The 16,001-nt window shown below is 45.4% G+C and overlaps 1 protein-coding gene across 3 annotated transcripts in view; it reads right to left on the bottom strand.

Annotated features, from left to right (window-relative positions):
• PID1 (phosphotyrosine interaction domain containing 1) overlaps nucleotides 1-15,549 on the bottom strand; it is an 87,154-nt gene extending 71,605 nt beyond the window's left edge. The window contains exon 1 of one of the 3 annotated variants that reach the window (XM_039557174.1): nucleotides 15,466-15,549. In XM_039557174.1, the coding sequence (XP_039413108.1) occupies nucleotides 15,466-15,495 (30 nt within the window). In that variant the 5' untranslated portion in view covers nucleotides 15,496-15,549. Of the gene's footprint in view, nucleotides 1-11,656; nucleotides 11,829-15,333; nucleotides 15,389-15,465 lie in introns of those variants that run through there. The other 2 variants (XM_039557175.1, XM_010406081.3) reach the window with 2 other exon arrangements.
• Between the last annotated feature and the right edge of the window lie 452 nt (nucleotides 15,550-16,001).

The raw sequence follows: 16,001 nt of genomic DNA, 5'->3' as shown, positions 1-16,001 counted from the left end.
CCCTGCAAATGAACAGCTGCACAGCACCTGGTACTGCTAACAGCTCTTCACTAACCTGGTTTAGAAGCTGAAATAAATACTACACTTTTGTTTCTAAAGGCAAAAGCTGGTCATCAAAACCCATCTGTCACTGGCTGTGCTCCGAAACACATCTCATGCTAAACCCCACCTCACAATTGCACAAAGCACACCCCACTCACGGGGCTCCAGTAGGTACACTGACCAACCACTTGTCTCCTTCAATACACAAGTGCTGTATTTTGCCCACTGATCTAGTTCCTGAAAAAGGAATAAAAAGGCAGGATCCCCTGGCTCCTGATCCAGCAGCAAAGTTTTCAGTAAATTAACAGTAATTTCAGAAATTAACAGAAATTTCAGAAATTAACAGTAATTTCAAACAGCAGCAAAGACAAGCCTGAATCCTCAGATTATCATTTGCAAAACCCCAGCATCAGCATTAGCAAACAAAAAGGTCAAATCAGTTGGCTCAGACAGACTGTAATTTCTGTACCTATATTTATTAACACTAGGTACATAAAACTGAGGAGAAGTGCTAGAAAAACACACAGTGATGTTAACCACAGTGGCAAACTGAATGTACCGATCCTTTCCTCCAGCCAGGAAACATTTTCAAGCAGTTTCTTTTACAGCTAGTCACTGGGAAGGAAATGCTTTTTAGACAGAAAAATATTTTCTTTTCCAGAAGACACCATAAAACCCAGGCACAGAGCACAGTATAGGTTTTGATGAGAATTAATTACTTGTTTACTGTGGTAGTTCATTACACAGCTAATCCCCACATATTGTCTAAACAACTTATTTCCTCCGGTGAGTGAGGAAAGGTCAATAGAAACAAAACAGTTTGGTTTTTTTCAAAGAAGATGATGCAGAACACTGGCAACACATCTGCAGGGTGTAAAAAGCTAAAGAGCAACATTAGAGGATGTCCTTTGAGCACCTTCCAGATTTTTCTAAGTGAAGGTATTCCAGAATGAAATGTTACCAAATATAATGGAATTGAGATGTTCCAGTATACAAAAATATTGTTCTAATCCAAGAGCTATTCATTCTTAAGAGCTGTGGGCTGTAGTTTATCATTAGCATCTAGAAGTGAAGGATGGTTATAAGTCAATTCCATTTCTCCCCAGTGACTAAATCATGTACTAGCTAAATCATTTATTAATGTCAAAGGATGACAGTTTTCAATTAAGATAATGAGATTCTAGAGGCTCTGGCCATCTGAACCCTGTTTGTGAATTTTCTCGCCAATTTAAAAAAAACCCAAAACAAAACACAAAAGGAATCAGTCTGACAAACTGATTTTACTTAAACTGGGTACTAACAATTTAGCATTAATCCTACCACATATCTGCTGCCTACATACCAAGAATAAATATTTATACTAGTAACCACATGCTGTTAGTCATTAACACAGGGTTAAGAAGATGTTAATTGAGTCATGGACATTGGAAACTGAAATCATTTTGCTCCCCTTGTAACTCTTGAGCTCCTCAGGTAAGGCCCCAGCCTTCGTCCATACAGCATCTCAGCAAACAGACACACAGCATCCAAGGTCTGGCTGCTCTAGGAGAAGAGGGCAAAACGGTCAAGGGAGAAAATCAAGAAACTGCTCACTCACACAGCAGGAGTGGGCAGCCTCCCCAACAATCAAAATGCCCTGCTGATCTTGGGTCAGGTCCAATGAGGACATATCCCTCCAGTAGCAAACACTGCTCAGAGTTGAGATATGTATTCCAGATCTTTTTAAGTATGATCCCTGTAAGAGAGCATCCTACCCTTTAGACCCTTTGCTGTTAACTTCCATGGAGTATCTGTAATATAAGTGCTGGTAGCAACAACCATTATTCTTTTTAGCCATCTCACACGCACTGTTCAAAGTAATTCTTTATATTGACCCACTAGTTTTCAGAAAAAGAAAAACAAACAAAAAAATCAAAAGAAACCATAAAGAACAACAATTACACAGTGAAAGTTAAGATAAGCTTCCCAGGGTAAAACTTCAAACTCCCACAGGCATTCAGTAAAGTCAAGTCAGAAAAGTAACACCACATTAGACTTGCTGGTTCAGATGTTACTAAGCACTGGCCAGACTCCATGCTTTCTCTTTTTATTTTACTTACAATTAGCCGGCAAGAGACAATGATTAGCTAAAAAAACCCACATTCCGTTCTGACCTCAAGGTGTACAAAGCAGAACAGCATTAAGTATTTCCAAAAGCAAACCCTGGATCTGTAGGCAGTGTGCAGTAAGGCATCAAGCAGCCCCAGCAGCAAGTCATCACACAGTGTTTATAGCACAAACTCTCACTATGGAGCCCATTAGCTCCTGGTAAGATCTGTCAAGGCAGGCACTGAGTGTCATGGCAGTCTCAGGCAGGCACCTGCCTCCAGACTCTTTTCCAAAGCCTTGTTCCAAGGCTGGACCTGTACAAACTACCACATACATGAGAATTTACAGAGGACAAGATTACAGCATATTTCTGTAGAATGGTGTGCGCTGCCAGCTCAACACCCTGCTCCACTGGAGATTGGATTTACCATCTCTGTTTGCAGTTCATATCCATACTCAGGAAGAATCAGAAGGACCAAAGAGTGCAACAACAATGCCAAGTATTGTGAATCACTCAGGCAAAGCAAGGGGTGTTACTCTGGTGCAGGCAACTCTGTTCACCACGGGAATGTCACCATACAGCACACAGGATCCAGTCACCTTGACATTGCTGGCAATGCAATCATCTCCTTCCCAGTGGAAAAACTGATTACATTTAACAGGTGATGATATGCTTGAAAGTCATTCCTCCTACCTCCAATAGATGGACAAATTGTGCTGTGACAGTTTGTTCCAGTTACAAAATAGTCCCCAATTCCCCTGGAGAGATCCCAACAGCCCTGTTTCCTCCCTGGCCAGTCCGTCCCACTGGCATTGCAAAGGGACCCTTTACCTGCTCCTTTAGCCAGAGAGTTCCAATTAAAGGGCTTTAAAAAACCTCTACGTTAAATAAAACTACTTCTGCCTGATGAGACCTACTAACTGGGATACTACAAAGACTAACTTTTCTGGAAACTGTGTTGCACAGCCAAAACCACTCTGCACTGAGGGCTCTGCAGCACACCTGCAATTGTTAGCAGTGACTAACATTGTTATCTAGAACTCCTCAAATTTACAACATGACTTTACAACCAATATGGGAAGTCACATATGGCACTGGCACAGCAGTGTAAGGACTAGGTTATTTTAAAGCAAATACCATATTGCAGAGCTCAGTGGAGACTAGATTTAAAAACCTCCCAGAAAAGAGTTTAAAAATTAAGAAAAAAAAAAATTTAATCACCAGATAGATTTTTGGGAAATGAGGAAGAATATGACTGCACTTCCCTATTGCACATGTATGGATTTGAAAGTAAGAAGAAGTTGGGAACAATGGGTTTTTTTCCCAGGATGAGGAAGACTGCACTCTAACTTCAGCCCTGTAATGACAGCTGCTGAATAAGAAACGTTTGTTGCTAAGAAATGTTGAAAAAAAATAAAAACCAAAATGGGCATTTTAGACCCTTTGAAGAAACAAATACATGACATTTTCACAAGAAAATGTGAAAATAAGAAAAGATCTCAGAAACAGACTGGATTCACAAATAAGAAATACGGGGTTTGGCTGAAAACAGAAAATATTTCCTGAGGCTCTGGAGGTGTGTCAGTCTCCTGGCTGTGCCGGGCGGCAGCTGCGGCCACCATAGAGCACCAGGGTTGGTGATGCTCTGAGCCCAGTGCTGGGCAGCTGCCACGGCCCTACTCCCACCCTTCTGTGAGGAACCCACACTCCCTTTTTTCCCCCCACAGAGGGGAGGAACTGTGTGACTGTGAGGCTTATTAACACTCACATAAGTATCCTGTCAAAAGGTCTTCCCCCCAGCCCAAAGCGAGCGGGCGGTGCACTCTCTGCGTGACAGACGTTCCTCTGGCAGATACACAGCAGCTCCTTATCCAAACAGCATTAGGGCCTGGTCCAGGATGACCTCAATAGCACACACGCTTTCCAAAAAGAGTCATGCAGAAACATTTAATTCAGCTCTCTTAGACATTAAGTCTTGTCTCATATAGCTACTCTAAAAAAAAGAAAAAAAATCAAGTAAAATTTGGACTTTTAAAAACACACAAAGTTTCTTCTCAATCATAGTAAGAGAAACATAGGGTAACTCCACTGGCATGAGTATTGGCACTTAAGATTTATACCAACACTCTCAAAATACGAATTTGTACCAAAACCAAAACCCACACATAGACAAGGGCAAAGTTTATCCCAAGTGAACAAAATAACATCTCTTGTAGACATTAATGGCTTCTGAAACTCTCTAGATTGATACAACATTAGTGATTTAAATGCCAAACCACATTCACTCCGTTTATCTTGGGAAGCTCCACATCCATGTAAGAACACCCTCAGAGCATAACAGAGGAATGAAAGGTCAGGCTGTTACGTCCAGAACCAGTGCAGTAAACTTAAACAAGGTACGGGCATTTCCCTGGTCAGTGCAGCCCACTGCAGCTGGCTATTTTTCTAGTATCATATAAGCAGCATTAATAACTTCTGATACAGAGAAATAAAAAACTCAAATTGAAAAAAACAATATAAATACCCTCTGAAAGTAATTTAAACCAACCAGAAGTGAGCTATTTCAGTGCAAGATTTCTGCAGACCTGGCTCCTGGGCCATGCCAGGCTGCTCATGGACTTCTCAGGTCCCCAGTTGATGACCTGCTCCTCCTACCCCCAGAAGCTCTACATCACTATACAGCACTTAACTTCATCCAAAGCCTCTTCAGATTCTGTCTTTCTGAAAAACACATGTAGATACTTTAATCTATTCAGACTTCACTGCCCCACACAGGTGGACCCTGCTCTGCCCTGCTGGAGCACAGTCCCAGGGTCAAAAAACCTGTCAAGCTTGTCCAGCCACAGGGGTGCAAACCCTAAGCTGTGGCTCTGAATATCTCTTTCCAGGTGAAGATCTGTCCATGACTCATTTCAGCTCACACTTGCAGCTCAATGTCTCTTCAAATGTGACTTTTCCTTAGGGGAGATGAGCTCCACCACTTCTGCAGTCTGAAACTTGTCAGCATTTTAAACGTGAGCAGGATGGGGGAGAATGGCCTCAGGAAAGGAATTATTAAGCACTGACAAACTAGAATTTGCAACTAGAAAAAGTGAGTATTTTTCAGAGTCTTGAAGTGCCAGGGCTTTTCACTACCTTTGATTATGAAAGGTAGTCATTCATTTAGAGATGGGTTTCAGGCTGGCCATAATGCCCAGACAGGCTGCCCTGTGCCTTCGCAGACCCTGCAGCAAGCCTGGTATTTCTGACAGGACTATTTCCTACACCAGGCAGCCCCACTTCCCACTGGACACCCCCAAAGAAATGATCTGAACTCCATGCATGATGGTCATTGAGGAAAACAAAATCCCAAGTCTTCACAGCAGGTTAAGTCTTGGGAACTGTGTGTCCTGTTCCCAAGACAGAAGCTGCAGGACTGTGAAGGGCAGGTGAAAGGAATCATGCATGACCTCAAAAGCTACAAGAAAAATAACTGACTATTGCAACACCCATCTGTGGGAAAAGGAAGAACCTACCTGTGCTTCTGTAACCTTTCAAATTGTTCAACTAGCCCTTCCGTAGCAACTCTGTATTTTAGAGGTACAAGATTAAAACATTGCCCTTTGAAAATGTTACATCCCAGCACCAAGCTTCAAGCTCTTTAAGGAAAAAAGATCCTCTAAACACCAGATCAGACAAAAGTCAATCACAAACAAATGTTTCCTAATATTCCTTATAAACCACGGAATAGTTACATTCCCATCTCAAATGCCAAGATAAAAGTTAATGGATTCAAAGGCCTATCCCTATGCACCGAGATAGGGCTGCATGCCTAAATCTGAGTGATTTAACACTCGTTTATCAAAGTGAACTGTTCAATCTCACGGAACGTAACATCCCTTCTGCAGACTTCAGCACTGATACTCCATCAACAAGAATGTGACAGAGAGGGTTTCACTTCCCCCATCATCCCAATCACGTAACCCAACAGGCAGCGGTGCCGATGGCAGCGCAGCACAGCCTGAGGGGAGCCAAGGCCACAGATCCACAGTTCCCAGGGCAGCCCAGCTCAGGAAGGGTGAACCTGAACCCAGCTCAAGGCCTGGCCAGCGCCTATACCTTGTCCTTGGCTGGAGGATCTCAGCTCTGGGTGTCTCAGCAATCACTGATGGGTTTTTTCTTTGTTACCTAAGAGAAAAAACAAGCACCCAGCAGTCTTTAGCAGCACTGCACATCCCTCCAAGCAGCTCGTTTTAGCAGGAGGCACCAAAGCTGTCTCTACTATCAGGATTTTCTCAAACACACAGAACCAAGCTCAATAGGCCCTTTCAGCCACCCTATCAAGAGGGCCGACACAAAATTTTCAAAATATCCTTCCTTCTAATTCTAATCCAAACAACAGAGCACAGCTGTGAAAACTGAAGCCTGTACAGATCCACACTGTACAGGCTCCTTCTTAAAAGCACTGGGACAGGATTCAAGCTTCTACATTTTCTGATTCAAATTTATAGTCAGGCATAGAAAATTCCCATGGACTACAGAAAAAAAGAAAAATGCTTAAGCTGAGAGTTTTCTGAAAGATGAAAAAAAATTCACTGCTGTCTTCTGCTGACACACTGTGCGGCAAGCTGGGACAGAGGTCCACACTATGCCCTGACAACCAGGCAGCTCAGGGAGCTGCCAAATGGTGTTTGCTTAAGTTCCAAAAGGTACTTTTCTGGTCAAAAACTAGAAAAAACATAATAAATTCCATATGGAAAAGCTAAAATTGGGCAAAAGGCTCTGTTAAATAAATAGCCTCAAATGAAGGTAAAAAGGATTAAAATGTTGTTTTTGAAGTCTGATGTATTTTTTTTCTAACAATTTTGCTGCCTGTCTTCTCAGTCTCTAGCTCAGAGCCACAGCCAGAACAACCAGCATACCATAATGCAACTCATAGTGCTCCTCTTGCTCCTCTCCCCAGCAGAAGAGAATACTAGAAAACCAAGGACAAAATTCCTTAACATGACACTAGAAACCAAGTTCAGCAAACTAATTTGGATGGGACAGTTTTGATGAATAGTAACAGAAATTTGTTTTGCCTCTTTTTCTTAACGAGAATGACAGGGAAGGAGCGAAGGGTGATTTCTCTCCCCAAGAAACTACCATTTTCAGGTCAGTGTCACCGTGATCAGTTCAGAAAGCACAGATTAATCCTGACAGGAGGAAAGCGGGTGCCCAACTACAGGAAAGCTGCAGAGCAGCTGAGACTCACTATGGAGAGCTTCTCCCTGTAGCCATTCAGAGAAGGAATTTTGCATCCAACCCTCCTTCCTGTCCCTCAACACCCAGGCTCAGGGAGGGAAAGGTGAGCTAGAAACTTGCAGGTTCAAATTATGCATTTGACGTTGCCATCATCACCATGGAGATCCCTTGCCCTTGGCCCTTCACAGACCCCAAACTCCTCTTATCCTGCCTTCCAGACAGCAGAATTACTCAGGAAGCTCCATAGCAGAGAGAACTGTTCATTTTAAATGAGACTATACAAACCCTCTGATCTCCTGTAATAGTCTGATGGATGGGTTTCCTTCCCTGCTCTACAGTCACCAGGCTCAAGGTTTGTACTGACCCTGCTGAAGTTTGGATCAGGTCCCACTGTGAGATCTTCAGAGCAGTTACTTCACCAGTGGGACCAGACTGAACCTGAGTTCTCCTCTCCAGACACTCAGTGAGTGGCTGAGTTTTCACAAGAGCACAGTCTACCAGGTAAAATACTCTCTGGAAAAGACTGGTACTGAAGAGAGCTGAATACACCCAGCTGAAGACTTGTAAACTTACTCCAGGGTCATTCTGAAAGCTTCACATGAGACATATGGAATAACCATCTCTCAAACCCAGAGGGAGCTTGGCATGGGAAGAAAGAGATGGCCACAAATCTGAGCTTCAGGACACTTAATTACATTTCTATCTGCTCTCAGTGTTCTTGGCAGTTCCCATCAAATATATCTGCAGAAAATGTTTTCACATGAGGAGACATTTGAAAATTGTCTGGCATAACACAGACCCAAGGCCACAAAGGGTGATGGTGCAAGAACTCTGACTGCCCCAGTGCTATCCCAAACCCAGCAGCATTGTGCTCACAGCATAATTCTGTCAGTAAAACTCACCAGCAGCAACCCAGGTTAGAAATGTTCCTGCTCACACTGCCTGGAAGCAAAACCAGCCATTAATCTGTGAAAGGGACATTTATTTAAATGATCCCAATGAAAACACGTATGGAGTTTTTTCAAAGAACAACACTCCAGAAGCCGTCTGCCAAGGTGTCAGTGCAACAAGACCAACTTGGTCATTCTGAGGCTATGTATAATTTTGTTGATGCAACATCATTAAAAGAATATTAAATACTGGCAATACACAACTTTTTATTTTTCCTTCAGAATTTTTGCAAAGATTTATATTTGCCACTCCGTATTTTCAGTATTTCAGCAGGAAAAACAAATCATGAAATGTTATATTAGGTCTTCTCAGGACACTTGTACAATCACCTACATTTAAAATCTTTGGTCAAAGGGTTCTGACGCACTTATTCAGAAACAGCTCAGAAGACTTAACACTGTCACCTGTAACTTTTCCAGCTATTACCTGAAGTGCAAATAAGTTCAATTACTATACATGAAAGCACTATGGGGAAACAAAAGTTGTAAGTACTAAACATTGTTTAAAGGGACTTTTCAGCTACGCCTTTACCTGTCTCCGGGTAACCACACTCTCCTCTTGCCTGCCCAGAGCCACATCAAAAACACAGTAATGCTGTAAGGGGCAGGACACTTAGCCCAACACCGCAGCACCAACCCAAGGCGTGTCTGCTGAGAACACAACCACGCTTGGAAGGAAATGGTAACATCCGCACACACCACTGCTGACTGTCCTGCTGGATGACACCAGGGACACAGAAAATCTGAAACGGGCACTTAAAATTCTGAACTTAGACTGAATGCTTTAGTTTGCCTTTCTTCAAGGAAATTATGGCTTAACTTTTTTTTCTTGATCATCAAACAGGCTGGCAGTTTCATAAACAGAAACTAGTAGTACACTATAAATGAACCCTGGAGATCATTTCCCAGGGGGCTTTCCACAAGGCACTCACCGATTTTCATTTTCTTTTGGTCATAGAATGCTTCCCAAAATTAACATTTTTCCAGAGCCATTCATTTTCTACAAAGAATAAATAATGTAGAAAAAAAGGAACTGCCTGAGCTAAGTGGTGCCAGATGAGCCAGCTGGAATCATGGGGCTTTGTTTTAAAGATTCCTGACTGCTGTAAAGTCATAGCAGCAAACTAGTGCAAAAACTCTGATGCCTTGAAAGATATCCTGAAGCTATATAGTGCCAAAACACCGGGCTGTAAGACTTCAGACGTTTGCAGCCACATGACTCAGGCTTAAATTTCAAATACTTTTCACTTTTTCCTTCTGACACAAATTTAATGAAACCAGAGTTCAGTAGTAGGATCAGTCCTGCTATACATGTCTTGCAGCAGTTTCTGCCTAGACAGCTGCTTGTGTGCTTACAGCTTGCTTGTGTTTGGTTTAGAAAGGTCTTCCATATGCTTTTAAAAATTGAAAAACTCTTGCTTCAACTGACTGTATGCTGCATTTTTTAACACACATATGCATCTGAACACTGAAAAGGATTAGAAGCTCATTTTGAAAGCACCAGTAGCACCTAAAACCACATTACATCTGAACACATGCAAACATTTGTCACCAAACCACAGAGGCCATGATCACCTTGAAGCCATCACACAGGTGTAAGTCTACCCAGAGGTGACTTTTCTTAAGTGAAAGATCTTTTCAATGCTCCTGACATAGGAAAGGCATTTGTTGTGTATACTAGTGGTAGTGGATGCATGTAATATACATGAATTTAGCAACAGAGTCTATGATCATAAAATTTAAAAGTATAAAAGTAGATTGAAGATGCAAGGTTGCAGGTACATTAACATATTCCTGTAAAACAAGCAATGTGTTTATGAAGCCTTGGAAAACAGTGCTCACAGCCCAGCCTGAAGGTGAGCATCAATACCCCAATACTGCTGCTTTCCCTTTTTTCACTTCCATTAATAGCTACACTGTTGTTTTACAGCTCTGTCTTAGTGATGTGGAGGTACACTACACCAGCAACTCAAAGGCTGTGGTAAAGCAACCTTACACAATCTTATTTCTCATGGACTTCAGAGAACTACACAAGTTACATGATGGCAGAATTAAGCCCTGGAGGAGTTCAGGAAATCAAACTTGCCGTGGTGAAGGACTTGAAGCTTCCTGCCCTTCATCACCTGCTTCACTTCATCTCACCTTGCCCACCCACAGCTCTCCTGCACACTATTTCACAGCACATTAGGAAAGATGTGGAACTCTACTTTATGAAAGAAATAAATTCTAACTATGTGAGAATATACTGCAGCCATCCATTATTAAATCCTTGCCCAAAAATGGCCCCAAATTGTGGGTTTCAATAAGAATATTGCATTTCCAGATGAGCAGACAGAGAATCACTGAAGTCCTATTGTGAACACTTAGCTATCTGCACACCTATATGAACCCAAGCAGTGTCCAGCCCAAAGCTCCCTAACACAGCACCCCTGTCTGTTCCCCTCTGCCTGACCCCCACTCATGTGAGTCCACCCCCTGTACCACCCACAGAAGCAGAGTGAGACCTTCTCCAAAAAGAGGGCTCATGAGCGTGGCTCAGCTCAGGGATGCCTGGCAACACAGCACAAGGCTGGGCAGCACCAGCACTGCTGCACCTCTGCTCCAGGGGTAAAGCTATTTGAACACAGCGATCCCTATTACCTACATGTGTCAAGAGAAGCAGGGAAACTTATAAACAGAGCTTCTAAACAGCACAACCTCAGAAACTATGCACCCACTGGGATTTATTATCTAGAAACAATGTCTGGCATCAAGCTTTCAGGAAAATTTAGGTTACAAAGCAAATAGCAACCACCTCTCAGGCAGGCACACAAAACTGTGACAACACCTTGCTTGTTTTCAAACACCACTTCAGAGTCCTCATGGGAGCATCACTGAGACCATCAGCTCCAAAATCCCAGCTGTGCTGCCAAGGGCTGCTGAACCAGGCACAAAGGCTACATTTGGAAATAGTTTTAAAGAAAGATCTGGCAATATTTTTGGCATCATTTCAACAAGTGCAACTGCCACAAACATCGAGCTACAAATCAGTGCACACTTATGCTTATAACCATTGATAAGGTCTGCTGCAAACATGGCAATGAAAACCATACCAGGCAGGTACAGTGAGCTCCAGACTGGAGTCTCCACACTCCCAGAAGGGAGAACGACCTTTAAATATCTGAAGCAACCTTGATTGCTGCTCCAGAGATGACTGGGAGGTACACACGTGTTCCATATGCTCACCTGCACTTTACTGAACACAAGCCAGGAATGCTGCCACAGAAATTAGAAGCGAAAAAGTCTCCCATACAGACACAGTCCCAGATCATCTCTCTTACATTAAGTGTGAATAATGCTAATCCTGTATTACCTGCAAAATCATGATCTTCTTACCACATCAGAGACTCACTGATCCCTGTAGAATATTCCTGCAACATCCCAGCTGTATGATTTCACATGTAACTGCCTGTCCCACTAACTTTGGATAAAACAGATGAAACTTCAATGTTGCTATAGGTGAAAGAATCATAAAAAGTAAAAGGAAAGGAACAGCAAAAGAAAAAGCAGGCTTCACTGTATTATATTTTCAAGAAGAAACCTCAATATCTACATTTTTCGAGCTTATTCTTCTAATCCGTTTAAGTCAATTCTACGTATCTTCCAGAAACAGAGAGGCTTCTTCATTAAACAGCAGCATAACAGGAAAAGCTTCCATCAGAGGGAAGTAGAGAACAGGCAGACCAAAAAAAAAAAAAAAAAAAAACCACAAAAAAAAAAACCAAACAACAACAAAAAAAACCACAAAAAAAAAAAACCAAAAAAAAAAAAAACCAAATCAAAAAACAAGTGATCACAGCTTATTCCAGCAAAACCAGAAACCAAGGCTCTGGGAAAGGGGGCACATTTTAGCAGCAGATGAAGCTTTCAGCAGCAAGTGGCCACAACAGCAGTGGGGACAAGTCCAGCTCATGCCCCAGCTCACTGTGTTCTGTAACCCAGCTGCTGATGACACTTCATTCCTATTGCGTATGCGTGAGCTTTGCTGCTGACCTCACTACTGGAACTGTACCCATCCTGTCAATGCCAAAAACTTCAGCACAAACTATGAAACTTGACAGGACTGAGCATATTTGGAACAGAAGCAGATTTTGCATGAACGGCAACAGACCAGGAACGCGCAGTCTTGTCATCCATTGTGTGGGACTGGGAAAGGAGGCCCGTGGGCAATAGAGGACCATGGCACACTTTGTGAGAACGTGACAGGAGCCTTCACACCACAACGGTCACTGCCTTTTAAGTTAAACATACACAGCTTGCCTTAGCACCGAGGGCAGGACTGACCTGCACCAACAAGCATCCACTTCCAAAGGCAGTTCGTACTTTCCCTTACTGAACCAGGCCAAAAGAAATATTCTGAGAGATGAAAATATTTTCTTTGCCGTTTTACTTAGTACAGAGCTACACCACGGACTAACAACAGACCTGCACTTCACCAAGGCTGGGTACTGACACAAGATACATATGGGTCAAAACTAAGCCACATACCGTGCACACATCAGAGCATCAAGAAAGCTGGGCCAGCTCCACACTTTCTGTACCCATACATCAGCCTGATGTAAAAGACATGGCTGCATCTGCCATTATATATCCCCCAAATATCCTACAGAAGTGACTTGGCATAACCTGTAATCCCACAATACATTAATAGAGAACATAAGAAGTCATCTATTCTGCCCAGTGACCACATACCACCCTGCTACAACCAAAATCCCACGCCCAGCACCCTCACAACACTTGCTTGTCAGCCAGCAAGAGAGCTTGTGATGGCAGGGACAAGCAGAGGGCCCCCCTTCAACACTCCCATTGCACCATTTGTTTCACAGCAGCTATGTGCCAGGAGAGAGGGAACCTGGGACAAAGAGAGCAACATGGGACACCTGAAACTAAATTAAGATGTTGAGGGGGAGGAAGAAGGGAAAAAAGATGCATTTATACCTTGCACAAGCTCTCCTCGGAGGGCCCAGCAGCTCTGCCAGCAGTTCTGGACAGGCCAGTGATTCACAACATGTCAAGGGGAGATCAGACTACTTGAAAGGACCAGACTTCAAGGGTTTTTTGGAGAAAAAAATTTCAGAGGGGTGGGGGATATTAGATAGTCTATTGCCCATGTAACTCTAGCTCATATGTATATGGATTAGGATTAAGCTTTCAGTTACAGAATCTCATCCTAGCTACCCCAGCATCCTTCCCCTCACTGCATTCATTTTGTCCACAATTCACTACATTGTCATTTAACCCCTTCTGTGAACACAGAATTATTATGGACTTCTTGTGACTTTTCCAAGAAGACTTTTTCCTTTCTCCCCATTTCAGGAGCTGGCATAAGTCCAAAGCATATTTACTTCTGCAATTTTGGATCTCCCTGACTTCTTTACTTTTTAGAGCACTACAGCAATTCATGTACTTCCCCAGAAACTCCTGTTGGCAAAAAGTGCATTTACAGACACTCATCATTTTGATCGGCTCAGGATGCCTGGAGACTCCTGGCACAGGCAACCAACAGCAGGTTTGCACAAAGTTAGTGGCCGCTGTTGAGAACTTTGGTGCTTGTGACTCCCCTTCAAGAACAGGCTCCCCTCGCTACAGGCTTGGGTTTTGCTACAACAGGTAAGTGAGAAGCCCAGTGATCATCCCCCCTCCAGGCAGCGCCAGTTCCCCACAGCACACAGCCATTCCCACCCGCTCCCTAGGGTCAGACCCCTAACAGCGCACAGGATACAACTGAACAAGGCTAAACAAGGTTACACTCACAAGCTTACTCTGCTAAATGCAAGCATTTGGTTCTCTTTAGCCTTGCATGCTCTTGTAGGCAGTATCAGATATTTGTCATAATAGTACCTTGTTATTTTAACACCTCCCTAATTCCACAAAGGGGACACAAAGCCATTCTGTACAATCCACACCAGCATAACACTACTAACCTCGGCTTTCCCTTTCTCCTTCCCTTCCCTCACCACCTTCTTTGTCACCAACCCTGGATGCAGCCTCACCTGAGGTCTGTCCCCTGCAGCACCATCTCCCCCGGGAACACCCCTACCTCCACAGCGCCCAAGACCATTAACTCCTTCACACAGGGCATCCTGCCACTTGCACTTGGCAGAGAGGTTTCTGACTAACACAAGGAAAGACGTAACTAATAATACATGCACATAGTTTTACCCCGGAATCCATCAACTGTGTATGTGGTACGTCATTCCTACCCACTAAAATCAAGCTTCTTATTGTAGAGAAAAGTACAGCTTTTTTAGACCAGGAATTATTCCCCTTACTGGCTGGTGAAGATTAAAGCTCATGGATCTCTCAGCTTGGCTCTACTACCAACTCCAATCAAACCGCTGAATTTTCTGCTTGATGATATCAAAGCAAATTCTCAATTTGGATTGCAAAAGTAGTAATAATCTTTTCTTGTCATCTGCTGTGCCCATTGATTCTTATTTAAGATGTCCAATTCTCTCTCACTAGACACTTGCTCTGGAAAACTACACGAAACCGACGCAGTGGAACTACAAAGTGAGTTTTATTTCATCTCGCTCTCTGCCTGTCTCGGATTTCCCCGGACTATGCAACACGCACAAGCCACACGAACAACGGCACAGCCGGCACGGCACAGCCGAGCGCTGCCGGAGGGTGCGGCAAGGGGGGACCCCGGTCACCCTGACACATCCCGACCTCTGGGTGTGGGGGTGGCGAAGGACTCCCACGGGATTCCGCAACCCCCGCGCGCCGCTCCGAGAGACCGTCCCGCTGCCGCGGGTCAGGCGGGGCCGGGCCAGGGGTGCCCCTCACCCGCGGGGCGGCAGAGAAGCCCCTGAGCGGCGCGTCCCCCGCCGAGCCCCGCCGTCGCCGTCCGCAGCCGGCACCGAACCCCGCCGGGGGCGCCGGGGGCGCCGGAGCCGCCGGGCAGCGACACCCGGGATGTTGCCGGAGCAGCGGCCCCCGCGCTGCGTGTGTGCGGTGCGCGCGTGTCCCGTGTCCCCGCACACCCACCCTCCGCGCCGGCGGGGGGAGAAGTTGCCACAAACTCCCGGTACAGGATGATGCTCCGCCGGTCCCGCTGCCACCCCAGAGCCGCGCAGCCCCGCCGTCCCCTCCGGCTCGGACCCCGGCCGCCCCCCCTACCTGCAGCCGCTCCGTGGCCGGCTGCCACATGGTGCCGCGGCGGCGGGAGGCGCTGCCGAGCGGGGCCGCGCGCGGCTCTCTGCGGGCGCGCGCCCCGCCCCGCCCCGCCCCGTCCCGCCCACGCGTGGGGGCCACGCGCGGACCCGCCCGGCAGCGCCGGTCCCCCGGGCACGGCACCCATCCCACCTGGGCACGGCATCCTTTCTCCGGGGCACGGCATCCATGCCCCGGGCACGGCATGTATCCCCCCGGGCGCGGCATCCCCCGGGCACGGCATCCATTCCCCCGGGCACGGCAAGCATCCCACCTAGACACCTACGGGTACCGGGATAGCGCCTCCCCCCAGCTGCCGGCACAGCCCGGCGTGTCCCAGCCCCGCACGGCGCTCTCGGGCAGCGGTGCCGGCCTCCCCACTGGCGCTCGCTGTGCGCTGCCTGGGAGCGTGTGGGCACCCCCTCCCCCAGAGGAGCGCTCCCCAGGGGACGCTTGCCTCACCGCACCTGCAGCTTTTGCCTCCTGTTCTGCAGCTGGTTCAA

The sequence above is a fragment of the Corvus cornix genome, chromosome 9 (assembly GCF_000738735.6).
Source record: "Corvus cornix cornix isolate S_Up_H32 chromosome 9, ASM73873v5, whole genome shotgun sequence".
NCBI lineage: Eukaryota > Metazoa > Chordata > Aves > Passeriformes > Corvidae > Corvus > Corvus cornix.
This window is presented reverse-complemented; position numbering and strand designations above follow the sequence as displayed.